This window comes from Trichosurus vulpecula, chromosome 6 (assembly GCF_011100635.1).
Source record: "Trichosurus vulpecula isolate mTriVul1 chromosome 6, mTriVul1.pri, whole genome shotgun sequence".
NCBI classification, from domain to species: Eukaryota; Metazoa; Chordata; class Mammalia; order Diprotodontia; family Phalangeridae; genus Trichosurus; species Trichosurus vulpecula.
This window is the reverse complement of record NC_050578.1, coordinates 266,223,970-266,251,052: the sequence shown is the minus strand read 5'-3', so window position 1 is coordinate 266,251,052 and position 27,083 is coordinate 266,223,970. Positions and strand designations below refer to the sequence as shown.

At 39.4% G+C, this 27,083-nt stretch overlaps 1 protein-coding gene and 1 pseudogene across 2 annotated transcripts; both read right to left on the bottom strand.

Moving 5' to 3' along the window:
• Positions 1–4,111: 4,111 nt before the first annotated feature.
• On the bottom strand, positions 4,112–12,465 carry LOC118853865 (olfactory receptor 1440-like). 2 transcript variants are annotated; one of them, XM_036764101.1, is made up of 2 exons: positions 12,385–12,465; positions 4,112–5,728 (listed from the first exon to the last, which is right to left on the bottom strand). In XM_036764101.1, exon 2 carries the CDS (start codon positions 5,706–5,708, stop codon positions 4,773–4,775), a length of 936 nt encoding a protein of 311 aa, XP_036619996.1. In that variant the 5' UTR covers positions 5,709–5,728; positions 12,385–12,465; the 3' UTR covers positions 4,112–4,772. The 2 variants fall into 2 exon arrangements, with proteins under 2 accessions (XP_036619996.1, XP_036619995.1); XM_036764100.1 differs by lacking the exon at positions 12,385–12,465 and adding an exon at positions 11,212–11,233.
• Positions 12,466–13,607: 1,142 nt separating this feature from the next.
• Positions 13,608–24,577, bottom strand: LOC118852920 (annotated as a pseudogene).
• Between the last annotated feature and the right edge of the window lie 2,506 nt (positions 24,578–27,083).

Here is a 27,083-nt window from a genome sequence, read left to right as displayed (position 1 = left end):
CTAGTTCTAAAATCAACACATTGCCTTTCTTTAATTTTTTTTGCTTTTTTTAGCTTTAATTGATGGGGTTTTTTGTTTTGATTTGCTACTAGGACTATAGGAAAACCATTAAGGGGTTTAAGTAGCAAAGAAAGGGGCTATCAAATTATTTTTGTTGTTCAGTCGTTTCAGTCATGTCTAACTCTTGGTGACCCCATCTGAATTTTTCTTGGCAATGATACTGGAGTGGTGTGCCATTTCTTTCTCCAGCTCATTTTACCAAGGAGGACACTGAGGCAAATAGGGTTAAGTGACTTGCCCAGGGTCACACAGCTAGTAGATGTCTAAGACCAGATTTGAATTCAGATCTTCCTGACTCCAGGCCTGGTGTTCTATCCATTGTGCTGCCTAGCTGTCCGTTATCAAGTGACAAAAGTTTTTTAAAAGTTGACTGTGATTGGTATGGCCTTCAGCAATTCCTTTCTTTGTAAAATGAGTAGTCAGACAGTTGGTCTCTAAGATTCATTTTCTTCCTACTCTGTTGTTCAAATTATGACATTTTTGTCTTCTATGTGCTAAAGGTTCCTCCTGGTTCTGATGTTCTGTGTTCTATGTTCTAAGGTCCCTTCCAAAATCATGTGTTCTAAATTCTAAAGTCTCTTTCATGCTGACATTCTCTACCAGGGGTGGGGAACCTGTGGCCTTCTAGGTCCTTAAGTGCAGCCTTTTGACTGAATCTAAATTGGACCTAGAACTAGGCCTTAGAGCTGCAGGTTCCCCACCCCTGTATATACCCTCACGTCCTTTCTTGTTCTGAGGAACTATGGACATGTTCTAAATTCATCTTTAACACATTCATCGTTTAACAGGCCTTGCTCTTATCTAGGGAAGTTAGGATGTGGGCACAAATAAGGACAGGGGGTCCAGAAGACTTAGTGTAGCTTCAAGCTACTAGACCTTAAAACTGTACTACAACTTTTGGGACAGCTGGCATACTGCAAGGTGGGCTTCAACAGAGCAAAGGAGGCATCTAGACAAAGTCATCTCCAACAGTTAGAGGAAACTAATGCTACTTCTACTTGGTGAAATCAGAAAAGATCTCAGAGACATCGGCTCATGTACTAAGTCTTGAAGCAGCTAGAGTGCAGTATTGAGTTAGGAATAAATGAGTTCAAATACTGCCTCAGACACTTAATAGCTGTGTAACCCTGAGCAAGTCACATACCACCTTTCAGCCTCAGCTTCCCCATCAGGAAAACTGGCCCCTACCTCCTGGGGTTGTTGTGAGGAGCTATGGAGTACCCTTGGCAAACCTTAAAGCATGATGGAAATTCTAGCTATTATTATCATTGTTATGATTCTTAAAGCACAAGAAAAATGTCAGCAGGCAAACCAGAGAAGGGGCTATATTCCAGGTGTGGGGGATGGGCCTGAGGTTCCTGCTTAGAGGAGAGTTGGTGTGAGGCAGTGTGCTATGATGGAGAGAGCACTGGCCTTTGCATCAGGAAGACCCTGTTTCAAATCCTACCTCAGACACTTCTAGCTGTGTGGTTTCAATTTCAGTTTCTCGGGGCCTCGGTTTCTTTCATCTGTAAAATGAGGGCTTTGGATTAAATGACCTCCAAGGTCTTTTCTAGTTCTAAATCTGTGATTCTGAGCCTGTAAAACTGAGAAGACAGCTGGTAGTCTAGTGTGTTGGAATGTAGCATGTCTACAAGGGGGATAATGTAAAACAGACATGTCTAACACATGGCCTGCAAGCCACAGGCAACCCTTATCACTCCCAAGTCCAGAACCAGATTCAAATGGAATTTGGAAATATTTAGCAAAATAAATAAAAATACAACAAAACACAGATAAAGTTGAGGTATATATGTATATATATATGTGTATATATATATATATATATATATATATATATATATATATATATATATTTATATATATGGTGATTCAGTGGATAGAACGCCGGTCCTGGAGTCAGAAGGACCTGAATTCAAATCCAGCCTCAGACACTTACTATGTGGCTGTAGACCAGTCACTTAACCCTGTTTGCCTCAAATTCCACATCTGTAAAATGAACTGGAGAAGGAAAGGGCAAACCACTCCAGTATCTTTGCCATGAAAACTCCAAATGGGGTCACATATGACTAATTGACTCAACAACAAGAAGTCACTATGTGCCTACAGAAATCCTTACATGTGGCTTATGGCCTGATTCTATTTGAGTTTGACACCAGTAACATAAAACAAGACTGAAAAGATAGTTTAAAACAGGGCTTCTTAAACTTCTTCCACTTACGACCCCTTCAGTGCCTCTGGTTGCAACCTACAGTTTAAGAAGTGCTAGTCAAGAACCAGAGCCCTGAATGCCAAAATAAGAAGGGTACAAGTTGCCTTCTAAACTTCAAGGAGCCACCAATCTTTTTGAGAAGATAATAAATAACAAGCTTCAACTGGGCACATTAGGAAGATGATTTTGGCAGCCATGGAGAGAATGGTTTAGAGAAAGAGTCTGAATTGCAGGGAGATGAGTAAGAGGCTATTATAATATTCCAGGTGAGAGGGACTAAGGGCCTGATTCAAGGTGGGGGCTATGTTAATAAAGAGAAAGGGATGGATTTCCGAAATTCCAATAGATTAAATTCACAGCACTTGGCCAGAGACTAGATACTGGGCAATGGGGTGGGGTGGGGAGGAATGAGAGAAGGAAGAATTAAAGGTGACTGAGATTTTGAACCTGGATGTCTAGCATTGGCATTAACATCAACAATAGGGAAATTTGGAGAAGAGCTGAATATGGGGGAAGAGAATCATTTTAATTTAAGCATTTGAAGTTTGGGGTGGTAGGTAAGACATCCAGGGGGACCAATGATGCTACTCCTCTCATGGGGAGGAAAGAATGGACACCATAGACTCAAAGACCCCAGTGAGAGTCCATTTGCTGGGATGGAATGAGCTGTGGACTGGGGAGCCAGCTGACCTGGGTTCAACTCCCCATTGCAACATATGATGGATATGTGACTATGGTCACTTAAACTCTCTAATCCTCAACCTTCTCATATGAAAAATAGGAGCAAGAATATTGCTATTTCCTACCTTACAGGTCTGTTGTGAAGGAAGCACTTTGTAACCTTCAGAGTGATATTCAAATATAAATTCTTTCAATGACAATAGATCACCTCCTGTGGGCTTTGCTCTGAGTTCTTACACTAGCAGGCACTCTCACCAATAATTCTGTTCAATTCATGGGAAAAACTATTATAAAATGAAATGTAATGTCATTATATCTATGTTCCCATCTAACAAGTGGTTGGCTCCAGTGAATGAACATTGGGAGAAAGTCATGGAATCATAAGATCACAGCAAGAGAACTAGAAGACTCTCATTGGCCAAATGGTTTAACATCCTCATCTTAAGGATGAGGAAACTGAGGCCCAGGGCTATTAATAATTAAGGTCATATGGGTAGTGAGTGGTTCACTAGTGTCCAACACTTCATGACACCATTTGGGATTTTCTTGGCAAAGATACTGGAGTGGTTTTTTATGTCCTTCTCCAGCTCATTTTATAGATGAAGAAACTGAGGCAAACAGGGTTAAGTGACTTGCACACAGATAGTAAGTATCTGAAGCCAGATCTGGACTCCAGAAATTGAGTCTCCCTGACTCCAGGCCCAGCGTTCTATCCATATCACCACCTACCTGCCCATGAGTAAGAGTCAGAGGCAAAGGCTAAGAGAAGACATGGTCAATTAGCAAAGAGATAACCTCCTTCTGGCCCTGTAGTTACTCCTTGATGCTGAAAAAGTAATAGACCAGCTGTGCCTCTGGGCAGGCACACACTCATCCCATGATCAGTGAGACAAAAGGGTCTTGCTCCCCTTCAGGAGAAGATTGACCCTTGGGTCCCAAGAAGGCTATGAGCGGAAAAGCAGAAGGAGCAGGCAGTATCTGCCAAGTCTTACAGTGGGGATCCCAGTGGAAGCTGCTGAGTCTAAGCACTTGAACTGTGTCAAGGAACCACTGAGTTTAGGATGTATGTCTAGGATGTCTAGCTCTAAGAGAAGCCAGAGGTATAGGAAGTAATTGTTTTTAGTATATTTTAAATTTATTCCTTTTGATTCTGTGGATAGGAACAAAGACTATATTCTGTTGAACCATGCTTATGGCTCAATGTAAACAACCATGGATTTGGAGATGGAGGACCTGGGTTCAAATCTGGATTCTTACACTTATTACTTGTGTGACCTTAGGCAAGTATTTGATGTTCCATTTGTAAAGAAAGAGGTTGCACTGGTTAACTTTAAAGGTTTCTTTCCGTTCCAAATCTATGCTATTATAATCCCATGATTCCATTATTCCATTTTCAAGTGATTAGGGCTTACTGAAATACATACAAGAGTAGGGTAGTAGAGTTTTCCCAGTGTATGGGAGCTTCAGCTATTGTAAGAGGCTAATTAAACAAAATCACACAGACCAGTCCCTTTAACAAATGAGTGAACAACACTACCACCCACAGAACAGGCAGAGCTGGAAGACAGAGGTGTGAAGCTCTTGGAGAACAAAAGAGCTTGGCATTTTCCTTGAGCATCATTTGGTATTTGGGTAAGGAACTACTGGAAAGAGTACAGAATTGCCGAAGTCCTGTTCTTTATGGTGGACCAGTATCAGCCTAGTGGCCAGCAGTGTGAAATGTGGCTGTAACAACTGTGATTCCATTTCCTATACACAGCCCTCTAAGCCCAAGGTAGCAGTATCCCAGCCTGTCCAACACTCTAGAACCAAACGCTTCTTAGGCAAGTACTCTCTTCTCCCACCTCTTCAGTGCTTCTTTGATCTCTTTGTTCCTCAGGCTATAGATCAAAGGATTCAGCATGGGGATGATCATTGTATAGAAAATAGATGCCACCTTGTCATGGCTGAAGGAGTCACTGGAGCTGGAACGCAGGTAAACAAAGAGGCCGGAGCCATAGAATAGAGTCACAGCCATCAGGTGAGAAGCACAAGTGTTAAAGGCCTTGGACCGACCTTGGGCAGAGCTAATCTTCAGGATGGCCTCAACAATATGACCATAAGAAACCATAATGATGAGGACAGATAGTACCCCAAAGACCACTGCCATCACAAACTTGAGTATCTGTAGGGCCAAGGTATCAGAACAGGACAGGACCAGCAGCTGAGGCAGATCACAGAAAAAATGATTAATCACATCTGGCCCACAGAAATAGAGTTGAAGTAATGAACACAGCTGGATGAAGGAACCAGAGAATCCACACATATATGATCCAGCCACCATCCACACGCAGAGGGTAGGAGACATGATCGATGTGTAGAGCAGTGGGTTGCAGATAGCGGCATAACGATCATATGCCATGGCAGCCAGGAGGCAACATTCAGTCAGTCCCATGCCAGAAAAAATGAAGTACTGAGCAGTACAGCCCCCAAAGGAGATGGTCTTCTTCTCCTTGAAGAAGTCTGAGAGCATCTTGGGGACTGTGGAGGAAACATAGCAGATGTCAAGAAAGGACAGGTTGCTGAGGAAGAAGTACATGGGTGTGTGGAGATGGGAGTCAACCTTGATCAGGGTGATGAGGCTCAGGTTCCAGGCTAAAGTCACAAGGTACATCACCAGGAATATCAGAAAGAGGATAACACTGAGCCTTGGATAGTCTGAGAATCCCAAAAGGATGAACCTCGTTACTGCTGTGCCGTTCTTTGGCCCTGCCATTGGCTAGATGCTCTTGACATCTACAGAGAGTTAAGAAAAAGAGACCTTTGAGTCAATAATTGTGCCCCCCACAAAAAAATTAACTGATGTCCATTATCAGTAAAGAAAGAGAAGAAATAAATGATAACATATGGCTTCGATCAATACTTCTTGAATAATTAAAATTTGGAATATAAAACCAGATTTTAATAACACTGTTATATTTAAATTTTTACTTCATCTGTCTTGGGTGGGGATGGTTAGGTCCCCATTACTAGCAGTCTTCAATAAAGACAACTACATTGTAAGATCACTTTCAGTTTGAACACAGTACGCTCTATATTCTATAGTCCCTTTCAGTTTTGATATTCTGTGTTCTATTTTCTAAGCCCTTTCCCAGATCTAATGTTCTATGTTCTAAGGTCCCTTTCAACCTAAATATCTTGTGATCTATAAATCTAAAAATGAACAAATAAAAATAAAATCCATAAACTTTTCCTTAATACAATCTATTTCTACCTGTATAGGATAATGTCTAGGTATAGCATATTTCCAAGTAACAATGAGGTTAACGAGTTCTTTTCATTAGTTATGCTACTATAAAGAATGGCTAACAGTACATTCTCCTAAAATCCTAGTGGGTTCAGGATAGCTACAGTTATGGCAAATTCCAGCTCTAGTGTGCATGATTTAGCTATTTACAAATAGAAATCCTAGAGACAAACCCCATATCTTCTAAAAAGAAACCTTTGAATTTTCTCCAGGAGAAAAACATAGCATATCACCCTAGGCAGTTATGCTGGTTGAGAAAATCCCTGGCTGCTGGAGCTGTATTTAGTGATATCAAAACATCAAGATTTAAGGTGTATTTTATTGGCACTTGTTCAGATACTTAGTGTCTGCCTGCTCATCATTCAGATATATACAAGTACTGTGTGGCTGGTGCTATCTTAGCATGTTATAGGAATGGAGAGATGGTTGATTTGAAATCACTGAAGATGGAAAAATACATTAACGAGTGACTATGTGTTCCTTTGGGGGAGCTAGGTGGTGCAGTGGATAGAATGTTAGATCTGGAGTCAGGAAGATGAGTTCAAATCTGGCCTCAGACATATGTTAGTTTGTGACCTTGGGCAAGTCATTTAACCCTGGCTGCCTCAGTTTCCTCAACTGTAAAGTGAGCTGGTGAAGGAAATACCAAAGCACTTCAGTATCTCTGCCAAGAAAACCCCAATAAGAGGTCACAAAGTTAGACATAACTGAGACAACTAAACAACATGATCCTCCTTGCACTAAGACATTTTAATTTCATGTTGACATGAACTTTTGTGACCTCAATCATTTAGCAAAGACTCCAGGAATATTAGAGCAGAAAGGAATATAGCAGGTTATCCAATTCATTTTCTATTTTATAGATTTCAGACTCTGTATTTGAAGTGAGCTCCTGGAGGTTCCAAAAAGTTGGATGGTTGGTTCAGGAATCTGTTTAGAAATAAAGGGCAGGGGAAGAACTCCAAAGCAGCTCTCCCACCACCATCACCACCCCACCCCACTTCACACAAACCACTTTGAAGCTGCCTAGCAGCTGCATTTAGAATCAGAAGACCTGAGTTCAAGTCCTTCTGATACCACTTACTTGAATCATTTGTAAAACTAATTAAGTCACAGTTAACTTCCCTCTTCGAATCTTGGATTCTCCATTTGTTACATTAGGATAATAATCCTTGGACTCATTACGTAATGGAGTTGATGTAAAACTCTATAGAGAAGTGAATTGTTATGATTTTGTGGCAGGAGTTTGGAGTTCAATCCCCCTACGTGTGTTCATCACTTTTCTATCTGACACCATACTGTCTTCCTTTTTCATTCTCATCCCACAAGATTCCAAGGCAGGGAAAAGGTATGTTTTGATATTTCCCGTTATTTGCTAAAATTGCAGCATTTCTCCTATCAACTACTTATCTCTGAGCTCCCAAACTCATTTAAGTGTTATTTATTTACTAAACTGAAGAAAGTTCTTTCCTTATAAGTTTTGGCTCTCTCTCTCTCTCTCTCTCTCTCTCACTCTTTCTTTCCAGATAGATAAATAGATATGTGTATGTGTGTGTATTATATTATATGCAGACATGTGTATTGACCAAATTTCATATGATATTATTAAGTAGAATAAGCAATAAAACAGATAATTTTTATTTACAAAATATCAGCTGTGGAAAATCACAACCAAAGTCACTTCTAAACATCATTACAACTTCTGAATTCTCAATTCCGAAAACCCAAGCCCACCATTCTGTTTACTCAGGATACCAATTAAAATTGCTTCTCAAAAATTATCTTCATGATTTATTACAAAATATAAGATAAAAAGTTCTCCCCTGGAAATAAATTCTCCTAGTTTTTTTCTCTGTCTTCCTCATAGAACCACTGCAGCTAACAATCTATCAAGTGACAGTAAGGCTCCTTATAAAGAATGATAGCTTACGCTGATTTATAAAGATTGGTTGGTTGGTTGTTGTCCTTCATTCTCTAAGAGGACCAAAATGACATCATTGTGTTAGAGTCAAGTTACAGCATGCCCAACTGTGACTGATCAAACTAATACGAGCTCAAAATGCTCTCCCACAGGTCAGGCACAAATAGTCCATGTGAACTTTGGGGTAGATTCACTAAATTTGCACATCTCACATTTCTTTTGAGCTACTTCAATCCTGCTTTGCTCATAGAGCACAGCACTTTCTCTGATGCTAGGCGGTCCTGTACCAGTGTTTCTCCTGTCACCCACTCAATTCTAAAGTTAAGAGTTCTTTGAGAGTATCCATGAAAAGAATACAAGCCAGGACCAAAGTGGAGGGAGTGTTGGGGTGTGATTTTTTTTTGTTTGCAGATGATTTGTACTCAATGCAGCCTCTGAAAATGAGATGCAACAAAGTATGGATCGATTCTCTGCTGCTTATACTAATTTTGGCCTAACAATTAACACCAAGAAAACACAGGTGCTTCATCAGCCAGCACCACACCATCCATATGTGGAATCGTTGGTTACAGCAAATGGAAGTTTTGGATACTGTGGATAAGTTCATTTACCTAGGCAGTATACTTTCTAGGAACGTACATATTGATAATGAGTTTAGCACACACATTGCCAGAGCTAGCTCCATGTTTGGAAGGCTCCGAAGGAAAGTGTGGGAGAGAAGAGGTATTAGACTGACTACCAAACTGAAGATCTACAGAGCCATTGTGTTGACCTCACCGTTGTATGCCTGTGAAACCTGGACAGTATACCAGTATCATGCCAGGAAACTGAATCGCTTCCATTTGAATTGTCTTAAGAAGATCCTGAAGCTCACCTTGCAGGATAAGAAGTCCTTACGCAAACTAAACTGCCAAGCATTCAAACTCAACCGCAGAGAGTGAGACTCCAATGGGCTGGCCACATTGTTTGAATGTCAAACTATGCTTGCCAAAAAAGACCGTTTTATGGAGAATTCACACATGGCAAGTGCTCACATGGTGGTCAGAAAAAAAGCGATACTCACAAAGATATAATAACAGTATTTGTAGTCTCTATGGGAGAAACCATTAAAGGTAATGAAATACTTTTTTGGACCAAACCTATAATTTCATTGGTATAACAAAGTCTCATTGAGGAAACTACCTCTACCAATGGAGATCGTCATCTAGTATGCAATTTTTAACCTTAGAGAGTACCTGGCACATTAGGAGGTTATGTGCCTTGACCAGGGAGACACAACCAGTATATATCTCGACTCTAAGGGCAGTGCCATATATACCAGGCCACATTTGATCTCTAATGTTATTACTATTATCTCTCCAGACAAACTTCCCAGAGATTTCTTTCCTAGAGATAATTCTTTAGTTTCTTGTTTTCAGAAACACAAGTTTTCAGAGTAGGAATGAATCCAGGGGGATTATATATCCAACCCATGGCTAAACAAGAAATCTCCCTACAACATCCCTGTCAAATGGTCAGTTAGATGGCATAGTGGACTTGGAGTCAGGAAAATGTGAGTTCAAATCTGGTCTCAGGTCCTTCCAAGCTGTGTGAACATATGCATGTCACAAGCTCTACTAGCCCCAATTTCCTGATCTCTACAATGGGGATAAAAATAGCATCTCCCTCCTGATGATGATCACCCAGCCCTTGCTTGAAGACTTCTGTGAGGGAGCACCATTGACTCCTTGGGGAGCCATTTCTGCCTCTTAAGACACATATCTTTACAATAAGTCAAAAGTATTGGTAGTATTGGGCAAATCACTTTAATTTTCCCGAGACTGATTTTTCCCCTACTGAGAAATGAAGGGGTTGGACTGGATGGTCTCTAAATTCTCTTCCAGTTCTCACATCCTGTAAGTGTGTATTTCTATCATGAGGGTAGGGAGTTTGTCTTAAATGCCTTTGTTTATGATTCAACCACTTCAGTACCTCTTGTAGTGCTGGGCACAAACTGAGAAATCCATGTTCATTGAGTGAATGGAGAAACACAACATTTTGAACCTCAGGTTTTCACTCAACTACTACTGGAGTTCAGAATTGAGGCACCTTGTTTCCAATGTCACTCCTCCACTTACTGTTGGCAGTCATGTTCTTTTCCATACACAACTTGAAAAGAGGAAGAAAGGAGAGAATGAAAGGGAGAAGAGCCCAGGGACTGAAAGGGGCAATGATTGAGTGGTGTTCACCCAATTAGATTAGAGTGAGTCCAAACTGAATCATTATAAGGGGGGTGGAGGGTCAGTTGTTTCCTTTCAAAGTTATGCCAGTTTATTTGTATTTGTATTATAATAATATAATAATTTGAATTGTATAATTTGCATAATATAATTTAATAATATAATAGTTGTACAATATAGTGCTTTACATAATAAATTGTATTATAATTAATATTATTAGAATTATTTCTCTGTAAACTTTGGAGATGTCATAGAGACAATGCTCATTCAAACCTGGGTTGGATTAGAAGGCTTCCAAAGATTTTTGCTTTTTGTTTTTCCCCCAATACTGGTATTCTGTAATTCTCTCCTTTGTTATTTCATTTGCTTTCTTTTGCTTTTCCTTGGATACAGGACTTAGAGCTAGACAAGATCTCAAAAGTCATCTTGTCCATCTCTCTCACTTTATAGTTTAGGACTTGAGGCCCAGATGGGGGAAGGGGATTCTCAGGATCACAGAGTCTCAGAGTTAGAAGGTCACTCTAAGGTCATATGGTCCCACCTGATTTTTATAACCCTGTTTATGACAGGCCCAACATGTCATTAGCCTTTGCATAAAGAACTACAGGAAAGGGAAATCCAGTGTGTCCTAGGCAACATCTTCCAATTCTAGACATGTCCAGACATCTACTGAGGTCTCTGGAGACCTGAGGTCTACATTTTTCTTTACATTGAGCTAAAATCTGATTCCCTATAATATCTGCCCATTACTCTGAGTTTGACCCATTGAGCCTGAAAAGAGCAAATCTAATCATCCTCAGAATAAATCTGACCCCTCTTCCCTATGACAAACCTTGAAGACAGTGAACATGTCCTCACGAGAGTCTTCTCTTCTTCCAGATAATGATCATCCTCTCCTGGCTCTGGTCATATTAGAATAATAAGATTTCATAAAGAGAGTTGGAAAGGACCTTAGAAATCAACTAATCCAATGTTTATTTTATGTATAAGGAAGCTCACGTACAGAAAGGTTGTCATTTGCCCAAGGTCACACAGGTAGCAAATGACAGAGAATTTGAACCGAGACTGTCTAACTCCAAATCCAATTCTCTTTCCACCATCCCATCTTCCCTCTTGATGACATGAAATGCTGTGCCCAGAAATGAATGCAATCCTTTAGATAAAGTTGCTTACCCATGGTCACATAACTGGTAAGCAGCAGAGAGGAGATTTGAACCTAGGACCTGCCTTCAGCTCCAGGACTCTCTCCACCATATCACTGTCTAGTGTAGTGTTTTTTTTCTGCAAAGACTGTATGTAGACGTGTCTCTGGCTAGTTAAGGGGAAAGGGTTCAGATCATACCTAAGTCAAAGAGATTCAGGGTGCTTAGATACCTCCGAAGGCATGGGCTGGTAGCAGCTATAGAGATGATAGCAGTCTTCTTCCCCAGACAGATCTGGCATGCTGGTTTATAGCAAGGAAGGTTGACATGACGTGAAGAATACTCTTTCCTCTGGGCTGGCATTATACCCATTCAATGCAAAGTTACAGAAATTCAAAGTTACAAATTTATTCCTTTGACTTGAAACTCTGGACTCTATCAAAATGCAAGCAGCCAAATGAAACATAAGCTCTGGTTCAGGTGGCATAGGATCATGGACCTAGAGCTGGAAAGGATCTTAGAAGTCACCTAATCTAACTTCCTCATTTCACAGATGAGGAAACTGAAGCCAGAGAGGTTATGTGATCTGACCAAAATCACATAGATGGTGAGTGAATGGCTGAGCCAGAATTTGAACTCTAACGTCAGTATTCCCATTCACTTAATAAATGTGTCCTAAATTGTATTAGAAACACTCCCTGGGAAAGGGAGCACTTTACAATTAAAAGTGGAAAGATCTGAGCAGAAGCAAATGTGGTGGCATTCTGGAATGATGGGGGAAGGACTGCCCCAAAGGGGGCAAAAAGCCCCAAAGAATGGACTTCTCAGTTTTGTTCAACTCTAGGCCTACCAACATGACTCACCCAGATGTCACTGAAGACCCTTCTGTGCCTGTGGACTTCTGAGATCTAGAAGCATCTGTTATGTTATCAAGGTGCTGTCCCTTTGATCCACTCCCAGAGCTCAAAGAGAGCCAAAGCCCTCTCCAAGGTGGTAGACAATCACTCCATGTTTTCTTCTCTTTAGGATGTTTGTCTGCATTGGTGACTGCTGCTAGTCTAAGCTTTGGCTTGTGGGCAGGTAGGCTACGGGCCGGGTCACTGAGAGAGGGAGAGAGATGTGTCACACTGGGGATTCTCTTAAGTGCTTCCTTAGGGTCCATGGTGGAGAAAGAGAGGGTAATTAGAGAGAAAGAACTTTTCTGGCTAATTGCTCCCTAGAGGAGTGGCTGCCAAAGTGACATGGAGGGATTATAGATCCTAATGCCATTTCTTACCTTAGGTTGGACACTACATGAAATAATTGAATGAGGGATGGAGTTTCATCTCCAGAACACAGAATTCTCCAGTGTAAGGACTGGCAGAAACCATAGAACACAGATTGGCAGAAGTGGAAAGGGTCTGTACAATTTTTTCTAACTAGACCTGTAATTTCAGTAATGCAGCTCAATGAGGAAACTTTCTCCATGAGTATCGATTGGCACCTACTTTGCAATTTACAGAGTGTCATTTTGAGCAATGAGAAATTAAATGACTTACTCAGGGTCACACAATCAGTATGGGTGTCATGGATAGAATGAGCCCTTCTTTCTGTCTTGGAAATTATCTCTATGCCTGTTATTCCACTAAGCCTCTCAAAATTTTAGAAGCTTTGGAATGTGAAATATAAATTTGATCAGAAAATGTAAGATTTGGGACAGATTATAATATATAGAATGTTAGAATTGGAAGTGAGTGTAGAACACAGATGGTCTGAACTGAAAGGGACCTTAGAAAATAGAATGCTGGAACTGGCAAGGACCTTCAAATATAGATTATCAAAGCTGGGAGGGATCTTGGAATACAGAATAGATCTTGTGTATTACCTATTCCAGCCCGCCACTTGACAGTTGTGAGAAAGCTAGGGTGCGTAGAAATAGAGCGATTTGCACAAGGTCACAAAGCCACTTTCCTCATTTGATTCATTGTTTCTGCTTCTCCTCACTCACAATGGACCTCTGCATCCTCCTCAGCCACTCACTTCATTAGAGACCTAGGATTTCCACTCCCATTTCTGTTACCAGAAACCATTCTATGAGGTTCTTGCTCAAGATTTTTATGATTGACTGACCAGGCACAACTGCCACTGTGTTCTATGCTAAGAAATCTGAAAAGAAAAAGAAAGAAAAAAATTAAAAAAAGAAATCTGAACCATTAAAGTTTGCAGATGTTCTACTTTAAATTGGCCACCCATCTTTTCCTGCACATGCCATGCTGGTTTTACTTAATGTCTTTCATCTCTTCAAAGTTCACAACTGCTCACAGTTTGCCCCTGTTTGTCTCTTGCCCATTGGGTATAGGGCTCCTGAGGGTTAGCCAAAGGAAAAGACTAGTCTGGATCCTTCTCCTTCACAGAGCTTTGTCTCCAAAGCACAGGAACAGGGGAAATAGAGGTTCATCTCCATCATCTATCCTTAGCCAGTGCCCATATCCACTCACTAAGGCAGGGTTAGGAAGGGACTGAGTCTTCTGAACAGAAGTCAGAATTAGGAAGTAATTGGGGGACACAGGCAGATGACCATGAGACTGATATCATGCAAAATGTCCTGGGTCTAGAGTTAATCGGCATAGTCTGCAATCATTGCCTACTTCCTAGATGACTCTTGTGAAGTTGCTTAACATCCTTGGTCTCAGTTTCCTCTTCTGTAAAATGAGGGGGAGGATTGACCTAGAAGACCTCCAACTGTGTATATAATCCTTTCATTCTTGTGGTCAGCCTTTGTTTTTATGAACATTTTGAAGATACTTCTTTCTGGTTCTATTAGGTGGTTTGATCAGGGTAAGAGAAGGGCCATTTCTGTTTCTAGCCCAACCTCCATAGCCATTGTTGAGAGGAAAATCTATTGTAGGGAAAGAACCCACATTCTTCATCACCACCAGCAACTTCTGACTAACTACCAACCTGCAGATATGCTTAAGAGCCCTGGAAATGGCAGCACCCCCTTGTACATTAATCTGGTTTCCACCACAGTTTCTGCTCCATTAATCCAATGAAGCAACTCCTATGTATGAAAAGTCAGCCAGCTTCATCAAATACCATCCTCAGGGTTTTTTTTTCCATTTCTTTGTTTCAGTGGAGTGTTTCTGCCTTTCTCCAGGGCTACGCTGAAGCAGGGCAGCTAAATGTTTGCCCCACCCTATGCTGAAGCCCATGGTAATTCTCAGAGCTGGAGTATGCCCATTCCCCTCTTTTCTGCAGGTTTGCTGAGGTAGGGCTTTGTTGCTGGCTTGCTGGGACACTTCCTGGCCTGGACTGCACTCCCTTTTTACCTAAGTGAGACAACCCTTTCTTGCCAATCTTCCAAGTCTCTTGGCCTAAAGGATTGTTTCATCCCATCTTTTTCCTGGTTCTGCTGTCCCAGTATTTGTTTGGGGGCGATTTTATGGTTGTTTGGGGCTGAATATGGGAGAGTTACAGAGCTTACTCCTCTGTGGTTTTTCAAATAGAATTTCTCTTTTTATCTCTTCCTACTGGGCTTCATATACAAATATGCTGATGATTTTTGTGAATATATTTCATATTCTACTACTTTATTAGAGCAGTTTTTGGGTGGTGGAGCCAAGATGGCAGCTGGAAAGCAGGGACTTGCTTAAGCTCTCCCCCAAATCCCTCCAAACACCTGTAAAAATTGGCTCTGAACAAATTCCAAAGCTGCGGAAGCCACAAAATAGCAGAGGGAAGCAAGTCTCCAGCCCAGGACGGCCTGGATGGTCACTGCAAAGGGTCTACCACATGGTGCTGGGAGTGAAGCAGGCTGCGCCAGGATAGACCAGACTGGGAGTCGGCCCAGAGCAAGCCTTAGGGCCATGAATCACTGAGCTGTGGCAGTTACCAGACTTCTCAAACCACAAACGCCAAAGACCACAGAGCAGGTTAGTGGTAAAATTGCTAGATTGGGTTAGCAAGCAGTCTAGCCCCAGCCCTGCAGGTGGCAGAGGTGGTGCAGTGGTGTTGACAGAAGCAGCATGAAACTCCTGTGGCTTCTTCCAGAATTCTAGCATCAGCTGCTTCCATAGTCCCTAACTCACAAGGTGGGAAGAATCAAGCAGCACACCAGAGTAGGAGTGCAGGGCTTGCTTTGCCCTGCTTGGATCTGGGTTGCAATCCTGGTTGGTGGTTCTTGAGGGAAGAGGAGCACTGCTGTGGCAGAGCTTGTGGTGACAGTGGAGTAGAGGTAGCTCTGAAAACAACGGTGCAGCCCCTAAAGCTTGGGACAAAGTACTCTCTACTCTACAAGCAGTCATACCCTGACAAAAAGCTCAAAGGTCAAGTAGTTGGCTGGGAACATGGCCAGGCAGCAAAAGAGGACACAGACTCAGACTCAGACTCTAGAATCATTTTTTGGTGACAAAGAAGATCAAAACATACAGCCAGAAGAAGTCAACAAAGCCAAAGAGCCTACATCAAAAGCCTCCAAGAAAAATATGAATTGGTCTTGGGCCATGGAAGGTATCAAAAGAATTTGGAAAAGCAAGTAAGTAGAGGAAAAGTTGGGAAGAGAAATGAGAGAGATGCAAGAAAACCATGAAAAAGAAGTCAATGACTTGCTGAAGGAGACCCAAAAAACATACTGAAGAAAATAACACCTTAAAAAATAGACTAACCCAAATTGCAAAAGAGCTCCAAAAGCCAATGAGGAGAAGAATGCCTTGAAAGGCAGAATTACCCAAATGGAAAAGGAGATCCAAAAGACCACTGAAGAAAATACCACCTTAAAGATTAGGTTGGAGCAAATGGAAGCTAGTGATGATGAGAAATCAAGATATCATAAAACAGAACCAAAGGAATGAAAAATGGAAGACAATGTGAAATATCCTCTTGGAAAAACCACTGACCTGGAGAATAGATCCAGGAGAGGTAATTTAAAAATTATTGGACTACCTGAAAGCCATGATCAAAACAGAGCCTAAACATCATCTTTCAAGAAATTAACAAGGAAAAATGCCCTGATATTCTAGAGCCAGAGGGTAAAATAGAAATGGAAATAATCCACCAATTGCTTCTTGAAAAAGATCCCAAAAAGAAAACTCCTAGGAATAATGTCACCAAATTCCAGAGCTCCCAGGTTAAGGAGAAAATACTGCAAGCAGCCAGAAAGAAACAATTTGAGTATTGTGGAAACACAATCAGGATAACACAACATCTAGCAGCTTCTACATTAAGGGATCGAAGGGCTTGGAATATGATATTCCGGAGGTCGATGGAGCTAGGATTAAAACCAAGAATCACCTACCCAGCAAAACTGAGTATAATCACCCAAGGTGAAATATGGATTTTCAATAAAATAGAGGACTTGCAATACTTCTCAGTGAAAAGACCAGAGCTGAACAGAAAATTTGACTTTCAAACACAAGAATCAAGAGAAGCATGAAAAGGTAAACAAGAAAGAGAAATCATAAGGGACTTACTAAAGTTGAATTGTGTATGTTACATTCCTACATGGAAATATGATGTGTGTAATTCATGAGACCTTTCTCAGTATTAGGGTAGCTGAAGGGAATATACATATATAGAGACAGAGGGTGCAGGATGAGTTGAATATGAAGGGATGATATCTAAAAAATATACAATTAAATTAAGGGATGAGAGAGAATATATTGAGAGAGGAAGAAAGGGAGAGATAGAATGGGGTAAATTATCCCACATAAAACTAGCAATAAAAAGCAGTTCTGTTGGAAGGGAAGAGGGGGTAGGTGAAGGGGAATGAGTGAATCTTGATCTCATCGGATTTGACTTGAGGAGGGAATAACATACACAATCAATTGGGTATCTTACCCCACAGAAAAGTAGGGGGAAGGGTATAAAAGGGGGGAATGATATAAGGGAGGGTAGATAGGGGGAGGAGGTAATCAAAAGCAAACACTTTTGAAAAGGCACAGGATCAAGGGAGAAAACTGAATAAAGGGAGACAGGACAGGATGGAGGGAAATACAGTTAGTCTTTCAGAACATGAGTATTGTGGAAGTGTTTTACATAATGATGCATGTGCAGCCTATGTTAAATTGCTTGCCTTCTTAGGAAGGGTGGGTGGGAAGGGAAGAGGGGAGAGAATTTGGAAGCCAAATTTTTAAAATCAGATTCTCAAAGGAAAAGGTTGTTTTTCATGCAACTGAGAAATAAGATATATAGGGAATGGGGCACAGAAATCTATGCTGCCCTACAAGAAAGTAAGGGGATAGGTGATGGGGTGGGAGAGTGGGGTGACAGAAGGGAGGGCTGACTGGGGAACACGGCAATCAAAACATATACCTTCTTGGAGTGGGGGAGGGTAGAAATGGGGAGAAAATTTGTAACTCAAAATCTTGTGGAAATCAATGTTGAAAACTATTAAATAAGTAATAAATGAAATTTTTAAAAAAGAGTAGTTTTTTTCAACTAATTTTAGTTGACTCTCTAGGGTTCTATAAGTACCACATTTCGTCATCTTCAAAAAGAAAGCAATAATTTTATTTTTTTACTTTGTTGTTGTTCAGTCATTTCAATTGTTTCTGACTCTTTGTGACCCAATTTGAGATTTTTGGGGCAAAGATACTGGAGTGGGTTTACATTCCTTCTCTGTCTCATTTTACAGATATGGAAACTGAGCCTAACGGGGTTAAGTGACTTGCCCAGGGCCACACAGCTTGTATCTAAAGCCATTTTTCATACTTTTACAGGAACATGAGTTTTCCTGATTCCAGGCTTGTAATTCTACCCACTGCACCACCTACCTATGTTCTCTCAATTTATTTTTCTCACCCTGGTACTTTAGTCAGTATTTTGCTTTGTCATTAATATAATTAATTAAGTTTATAATTTTAATAATATTAAACCTACTCTTCATTCTTAGCCTAAGCCTAATCTGATCATCTTTATTATATGTTATTTTAGGCTCTGAGTTAATGTTTGATTTAAATTTTTTGTTTCATTAGAGATACACTCTATACTTTTTGTTTCCTATTTTGACAATCCCTGGCATATATATCGAGATAATTTTTGTGCCAAAGAAGATATTTGGTAGGATTCTTCTTTTCTGCTATTTTTGCAAACAATTTGTGTAATATTGGAATTAATTTTTCTTCATATATTTGGTAGAATTCATTTGTGGCTCTACACAGCCCTTTTCTTCGGGGGTTCTCCTCTACCTTGCTCAATTTCTTCCTCTAAGATTGGGTTGTCTAAATTCTCCATTTTTTTATTTGCTAATCCATATCTTTTATACTTGTCTAAATATCCATTTACTTCATTTAAGTTGGTTTTATGGAATAGAGTTTTTAAAAAGAGTTTGTAACTATATCCTTTATTACTTTTTCATTTGTTGTGAATTTGCCCTATTCATTTTTGATACTTTTAATTTGGTTTTCTTATTTTTTATCTTTAATCAAATTAACTAATGGTTTGCTATTTTATTGTGTGTTTTAAAAAAAACCCAGCTCCTAGTTGTATTTATTACTTTATTGAATTTTTTTGCTTTCAACTTGGCTGATGTCTTCATTGATTTTCAGGATTTTTATTTTGTTTTTAATTGATATTTTTTAATTTCTGGAGGTTTTTAGGTGCATGACCAAATTCATTGATCTCTTCTTCCTCTTTTTTGTTAATGAAAGTGTTTAGAAATTTATATTTTCCTCTTAACAACTGCTTTGGCTGTATGTCAGAAGCTTGGAATGTTGTCTCATTATCATGAAATTATTGAGTGAAATAATCTATCATTTCCATGACTTGTTCCTTGACCCACTAAGTATTTAGTCTCCATTTGGTTTTTAATATTTATTTAATATAATTTTATGCATTGTACTCAATACTGGGTGTATTTGGTTTCTGCTTTTCTGTGTTAGTTTGTGGTCTTTTATGTCATAGTGCTTAATCAAGTTATTTTTAGTTTTCATGCACAGCTGAGAAATATGTGTGTATATCTCTATACATATATACACATATATGCATACATATAATATATACATTCTTTTCTATCCCCATTCAATAATCACCAGAGGTCTGGCATATCTAACTTTTCTGAACTCAATTTGGGTTCTCAATTTTTTTTTTGTTTTTTTGTTGGATTGACCTAGGTCTCAAAGAGGTACTTGGAGGTCCCTTCAAAGTATAGTTTACTATATTTATAGTTTTATCATATTATAGTTTCACTGTCTATTCATCTTTGTAATTCATTTAGCTTTTAAGTACTTAGATGCTATGCTATTTTTTGAATATATGCTAAGTATTAAAACTAATTCATTGCCTACATTATCTTCCAGCAAAATTCTTGCCTCTGATTATCTCTTTCAAATTAGCCTATTTTTTCCTGCCTTATCTGAAATCACAATAGCTATCTTTTGTTTGTTTGTTTGTTTTTGGTGGGGGAGGTTTCAATGGAGACATAACAGATTTTATTCCAATCCCTTGTTTTAACTATCTGTGAATTGTTATGTTTCAAGTGAGTTTCCTGGAAACAATATATTTTTGGATTTTGATTTCTGATCCATTCTGCTATCCTCATATATTTTATTGGTGCATTCATCCCATTCACATTCATAGTTATGATAGTTAATTGTGTGTTTTCCTCCATTCCATCCTCCTCCACATTTTATTGTTTATTCCTCACTTTCACTTTATTACATGTTCTTCCTCCTTCCTTCCTCCACTTCTTTTATTTCCTCCTTCCCTCCTTTTTCCTTCCTACCTTCCTTCTTTCTTTCCTTTTTTCCTTTCTTCTTCCCTCCCTCCCTTCTCTCCTTCCTCTTTTTCCTCTTTCTTCCCTCCCTTCCCTCATTTTTCCTCCCTTCCATCCTTCCTTCCTTCCCTCTTTCATTCCTTCTTTCACTCCTTTCTTCTTTACTCACTCCCTTTTTTCTTCTCTTCCTGCCTTCCTTTATTCCCCTTTCCTCCTCCCTCCCTCCCTTCTTTCCTTTATTCCTCCCTCCTTACATCCTTCCCTTTTATCCTTCCTCCTTCCCTTCCTTCTCTCTTTTTCTTTCTTTTCTTCTTCCTTCTTCCCTTCTTTACTTCCTCCTCTTCACCAGACCTTTTTTAAGCCTAAGGTTTATTTTGCTTATGTCTAATCCCTCCCTGAATCTTTTCTCCCTCTTTTACCCTTTTTTTGCCTTTTTTGGTTCCTTTATGTGTTCCTATTGAGTTGAACATTTACCTAAACCAAATTCTTTGTGCATACATGTGTGCATTTGTGTTGTATGCTGTGCATTTGTGTTGTATATTGTGTATTTGTGTTGTCACTGTGTCTTCTTTTGGTCCATTTAGATAAAAATAAAGCTCATTTGACATCCGATCCCTTTGCTTCTTCCGTGTTTGTATACACTTCTTCTTGCATAGCCTGAGTATGTAAGATAGTGAATACTCCCTACTCCCTTTTCTTTCAGCATCATCAAACACAACGAAAACACCTCTAGGCCTTCCATCTCATTTGACTACATCTCTGACTTTTATGATATTAAGATTCTGCAAGGACCCTTTTAATACCACCACCACCACCATTAGAATGTAAATAGCTGATCCTTATAAAGTCTCTTATGCTTGTTTACTTTTTCATTTTTCTCTTGAACTCCTATATTTGTACTTCAAGTTCCTTTTCAATTCTTGTTTTTCATCAAGAATATTTGAAAGTTCTCTATTTCATGGAAAGTTCATTTTCCCCTCATAAGAGCATACTCAATTTTTCCAGAAAATTTATCTTTAGTTGAAAAGTCCTTTGCCTTTTGGAATATCTTATTCCATGAACTCTGTTCTTTAGAGTGATAGCAACTAAATTTTGTTTGATGATGAGATGGTTCCTTGATATCCGAGATTTTTCTTACTTGTTTCTTACTTGATATTTTCTTTGATCTGAAAGCTCTGGATTTTGGCAGTGACTTTCCTTGGAGTTCTCATTTTGAAGGTTTTTCAGGAGCTGATCAGTGGATTCTTTCTATTTTTATATTGCCTCCTTGTTCTAATATTTCTTATTAATTTTCTTCAATGATTTCTAGAAATATATTGAGGCTCCTTTTTGTTTGTTTTCCATCTTAGTTGAGCTACTTTACATTTTCATCTATTTTCTCAGTGCTTTGAATTTATCTCAATAATTCTTGTCTCCTGGAATCATTAACTTCTATTTGACCCATTCTAATTTTGGGTAAGTCTGTTACAAGGGTAAAACTTTTTTAATCCCTTATGTTAAGCTGTTGATTCCTTTTCTAAGCCTAAGTGTGTAATTTATTTGAAGAATTCTAATTGATCCTGTAGACAAATTGATCTTTTCTTTGAGGTTTTGATTGTATGTGTTTTGATATATTTTCCTCTTGATCAAGCCCGATCTCAAAGAATTTTGGAGGGGAGGGAGGTTATTAAGTTTTGGTACTAAGGCTTTAGTAGCTGAGTTCTATGTCTCCCCAGCTTGAGAGACCACAGACCAAACTGAGGCCAGTCCTTGGCTCTGGGAGTATTTTCCTTGCCTAGACCTCAAAGGTCTACTAGGGCTACTTCCTTAATTCTGTTTGTTCCCTTTTCCTCACCTTGAACACTAAAGTTCTAGCTCCTTCTGGGATTAGACTTATTTGAAGTTCTTTTCTTGGGAAGAAGAGTGACAGAGAAAGAAGAGGTCTTTTCTTTATTCTTGTTGGAAGGGGAGAGAGATTGATTGATTGATCTAATTTGAGCCTCACAATGATTCTGTAAGGTAGCTATTACGAGTATTATTATCCTCAGTTTAAAAATGAGGAAACTGGAATTGGAGTGAGGAGGTCAAATAAGGGTTTCTGACGCATTATCTGCAAGGCCATAGACAAGTTACTTTCCTCTTCTGACTTTTAGTTTCCCTCATCTGTTGGATATGAATAAAGATATACCTATTACCTGACTCTCAGGGTTGTTGAGCACAATTCCATATAAATGTGAACTACTTTGAAAGATCTGTGCTGTTATTGAATGTCATCCAATGGCATTTGCCTGTAATTTACATGATTCTTGAGAAAAGGAATACTTCTACAAAGCACCAATGGAGGATTTACCAAGTAACTGTATGCTCCCTTTTTTTTTCTCATTTTGAAGATAGCAGCAACATCCAGGTTGTCCTTCTGGTGTCCCTCACTCTCTCTAAATGACTGGTTCTCCTCTTTTTCTGACTTTCAATGATCTCTTTTAATCCACATCTCACATACAAGTCATCCTTGACAATTGTTTGAATTACTATTAAGAACCAGATATTGAGGCAGCTAGGTGGCGCAGTAAGTAGAGCACCAGCCCTGGAGTCAGGAGGACCTGAGTTCAAATCCGCTTCAGACACTTGACACAGTTACTAGCTGTGTGACCTTGGACAAGTCACTTAACCCCAATTGCCCTGCCTTCCCCCTCCAAAAAAAACAAAAAACAAAACAAAACAAAAATAAAATAAGAAACAGATATTATGATTAAGAGGTTAAGAAGCTATCTTTAGAGTCAAGAATACCTGGTTTCAAGTCCTGCCATTGACACATACTAACTACAGAAGCATGGGAAAGACTTTTTTCTTCTTTGTGTCCCAGGCAACTCTCTAAGACATTAAGTTATAGATAAATAGCCAATCTGTGTGGGTGGAAGATATCCCACACAGATAAAAATCCAGATCTGAACTCTTGGAAAGTTATTATTATTATCATTATTAATGCTTAGTGATGACGATGATGACGATGATGATGATATAGGAAAGTCTGATTACTAAGGTAAATTTTGAAGATGACAGTCCAACACCCAGCATCTGTTATCACTCACTCTCACTTAATGACTGACCCATGGCTTTTCCAGTAAAAAATCCATCCATGAGGTATTTTAATTTCCTACTGACACAGAAGTCATCACTGAAAATTCTGTGAATTATCATTAAAATGAAGTATAGTGCAAAAAATGGAGGGTTGGGCTAGACATTAGGATCATGTAGGATCAAATTCTGCCTCTAACATGTATTAGTTGTGTGCCCCTACACAAACTACTTAGCCTCTCAGTGCCCCAAGCAAAGGAATATTAGTTACAGACGATCCGCCCCTGTCCATCAGAGACAGGAGTTTCAACATGGGGTGTTGCTTGTACCAATGAAATCTCAGGCAAACCTTGCAAAATGAGTATTAATATTACTATAAGTTAATGATAACAAAGACACAGGAGAGCATTATTGTTCAGGAAAACTTACCTTTCAGGCTCTTCAGGATATTTTTGATCTCCTTGTTCCTGAGGCTGTAGATGAGAGGGTTCATGTGATTAAGATTACATAGACGACAGAATATTGTCAAGGTGCCAGGAATGACCAGATTTGGCCTACAGATACACACAAAGGGCAGTGCCATAGAAGAAAGTCACAGCAGTAAGGTGAAAGGCACAGGTTATGAAGGTCTTCACGCTTCCTTTGATGAAAGGTATTTTCAGGTTAGTGACTGTAATATAACCATAAGATGTGAAGATAATGAAGAATGAAAACAATCTGAAGCAAACCACTACATCAACACCTTTATTTGGCTAATGAGGGGGTTGAGGAAGGATAGAGCTATGATCTGAAGCATATCACAGAAAAAAAGTTTAATAATATTTGGCCCACAGAAGTGGAGATGGCGTTTAGTTGTTGTTTGAACTAGGCTACTGGGCAATCCAGCTACATAGGTCCCAGCCACCATCTTCTCATAGATAGGCAGATGCATGATGGTAGAGTACTTCAGTGGCTTGCAGATGGCCAAGAGATGGTACTCAGCCATTCCCATCCAAGACATAACAAAATACTGAGTGGCACAGGCCAGTGAGTAAATCTCTTTTTCTCCCAGGAAGAAGTCAGAGAGAATTCTTGGAGTAATAGAGGCAAAGTAGCAGATGTCTATGAAGGACAGAAAACTGAGGAAGAAGTTCATAGAGGAGTGAAGATGGGAGTTACTCCTTATAAGAATAATGAGTTTCAGGTTCTAGGTCAAAGTTATGAGATAGATTCCCAAGAATATAAAGAACAAGAATAACCCACAGATATGCTTAGTCTGAGATTCTTTGAAGGATAGACATAGTAACAGAAGGCTAATTTCTTCCCATATCCATTGCTCTTCTGAGAGAAAAATGGGAAGGAAGAAAGAAAATAATTTACTTGGTCATTCTACTACCGAGAAATTTTCAGTAGCTTCTTCTTGCTTCTAAGATAAAATACAAAATCCTTAGCCTGGCATGTAAGCACTCCACAATTTGAGTCTCTCCTAAATTCCCAGTCTTATTCATACCAATTCCCTTCCTTCCAATCAAACTGATGCAATAGTCAATCCTCCTTGCAAGACATTCCATTTCCTTTCTCTCTATACTTGCTTTTTGATGTGGTTTTCCCCCTAATGCAGACAATGGAACAGGGAAATTTTCTTCTTGTGTTTGATCTTAAAAAAAATATGAGTTCTAATATTAACCCAGTTATAGGATTAGAAGTATATAATGATAGATTTAAAACTATAAGAGGCCTTGGGATTCATCTAGTCTAACCCCATATCAGTTTACAGATGAAGCAACTCGGGCCAAGAGGGCGATTTGCCTAAAGTTGTACAAAATGTGGAAAATTTTAACTTTTATCAATGAAGAATACTTGAAAAAGCCCTGGGCTGAGACTCAGTACACGTAATTTGTAATCTTAGCTTTTCCAGTAACTCACCATGTGACATTAGAGAAGTTCCTTGCTCTGTTTCTTGAATTTTAAAATGAGAATGCCAAATTAAAGTACTTTACAGCTCTAACATACCATGTTGTAGGCTATAAGGTCCCCTTCAGGGCTTATATTTTGTGCACTAACATCTTTTCTCACTCTAACTTTCTATGTCCCTATGTCCCTTGCAACTCTGATATTCTGTATTTGAAGGTCTTATGCAGCTCTGTGGTTAAGATTCTTGACTGTGGATAGGACTTCTTGCCTCTGAGATTAGAAAGAAGCAGATAAAGAGTGCCCCCCTGTGCCTACATGAGAAACTCACATTCACTACAGTGACATTAGAAAAAGAATATTTTACCCTAGCAATAAAGTACTTCTGGGAATGCCAACTAATGGTTCCATTGGTCAGAATCCTCCTCTTTCCCACAGAGCCTATCTTAGTGCTCTCTTTGCTTCCAATTGTTGCATGGGTCACCTCAGAATTTGCTTTCTGATGACGTTTTTAACTACTTTGCAACATGCACTGCAGATCTGTTAACTTTAGAAGTCTCTTCAGAGGAAGTAATGGCAAACTACTCTAGTATCTCTGCCAAGAAAACCGCAAATGGGGCCTCAAAAACAGAATTGTGGATTAAGTGATCTCTAAAATCCTTTCCATTCCTTAATTTTGCTACTTGCGATAAGTGAGATCTCTGTTTTGCTAATTCCATAGTCCTTTTGGAAATGACCTTAATGGAAGATTTTTAAAATACCCTCCAATTCTACCCCACCTCATTCCAATTTGTTACATTCCCTTTGGCAATCACACTGATTGGTCTTCCTGATTTTTTAAAGTCTCTCAAATGGGTCAGTCAATTCTTTCAGGCTGAAGAGGAAGCATCATTGACATGGGAATGATAGGTTTTAGAGATAGAGGGGATTTCAAAGTCATCTAGTAGAATATAAGCTCCTTTAGGGCAGAGATTGCCTCATTTTTATATCTGTATTGCCAGCACCTGGCATAGTGCCTGGCACAAAGTAGGCATTTATTTGATACTAGATGATTGATCCATTCATTTAGCAGATGATGAAACTGAGGTCCCAACAGGGGAATTAAGTTGTTTAGGTTATAACATCCAAGATATAAAGCTGGGCAACTGATTAGTGTTCACCTAGTCCAACTCCATCAGAGTACAAATTAGAACCTGAGGCAATGAAAAGGAAACTGACTTGCTCAAGATAGCATGGCTAATAAGTACCAAAGACAATATTCAGATCCAGATCTCTGGACTCCAAATCCAGTGACCTTTCCACTACATCTCACTCCGTCAATGATCATTCTTTTTGGGAAGGACTACAATTGTTCTCATAGGACTCATCCCAGAACTATCTTTGGTCTCTCCATAAAGATGTTTAACCAAATCACCCATTCGTTTACTTATCTAATCAACAATGGCCTCTCCTGGTAATGCTTTTATTTCTGGAAAATCCCCTAGAGAGACTGTCCAGACTGAATGTCAGACTGAAATGATAATGATGAAGAAGATGATTATTGTGATGAAAACAACAACTAGCCCTTATGAAGTGCTTTAAGGCTTGCAAATCACTTTACATTTATTATTTTATTTAATCTTCACCCTAATCCTTCACCTGTGAAATGAGTGCTGTTATTCTCTGCACTTTATAGATGAGGAAACTGAGGCAGATTAAGGAACATGGCCAAGGTCACACAGCTAGCAGTCCTCCTGGCATGGGCAATACTAAGGCACACAAGGATAAAAAGAACATGGCAAAGATATTCTAATCCCTGCTACGTTGGCCTGTTTAGCTTGTTGTTGCCTCTTACCATTAGAGATTCTTGCCTTTGCAGGATTGGATTGTGACATTTGATTGTTACTTGCCTTAGCCATCTATTCCTTCTTAGTGGAACTTAGAGAATCG

Bases quoted from the DNA above. Each gene is read 5' to 3' on its own strand.
- LOC118853865 (XM_036764101.1), bottom strand. From the start codon at position 5,708: ATGGCAGGGCCAAAGAACGGCACAGCAGTAACGAGGTTCATCCTTTTG.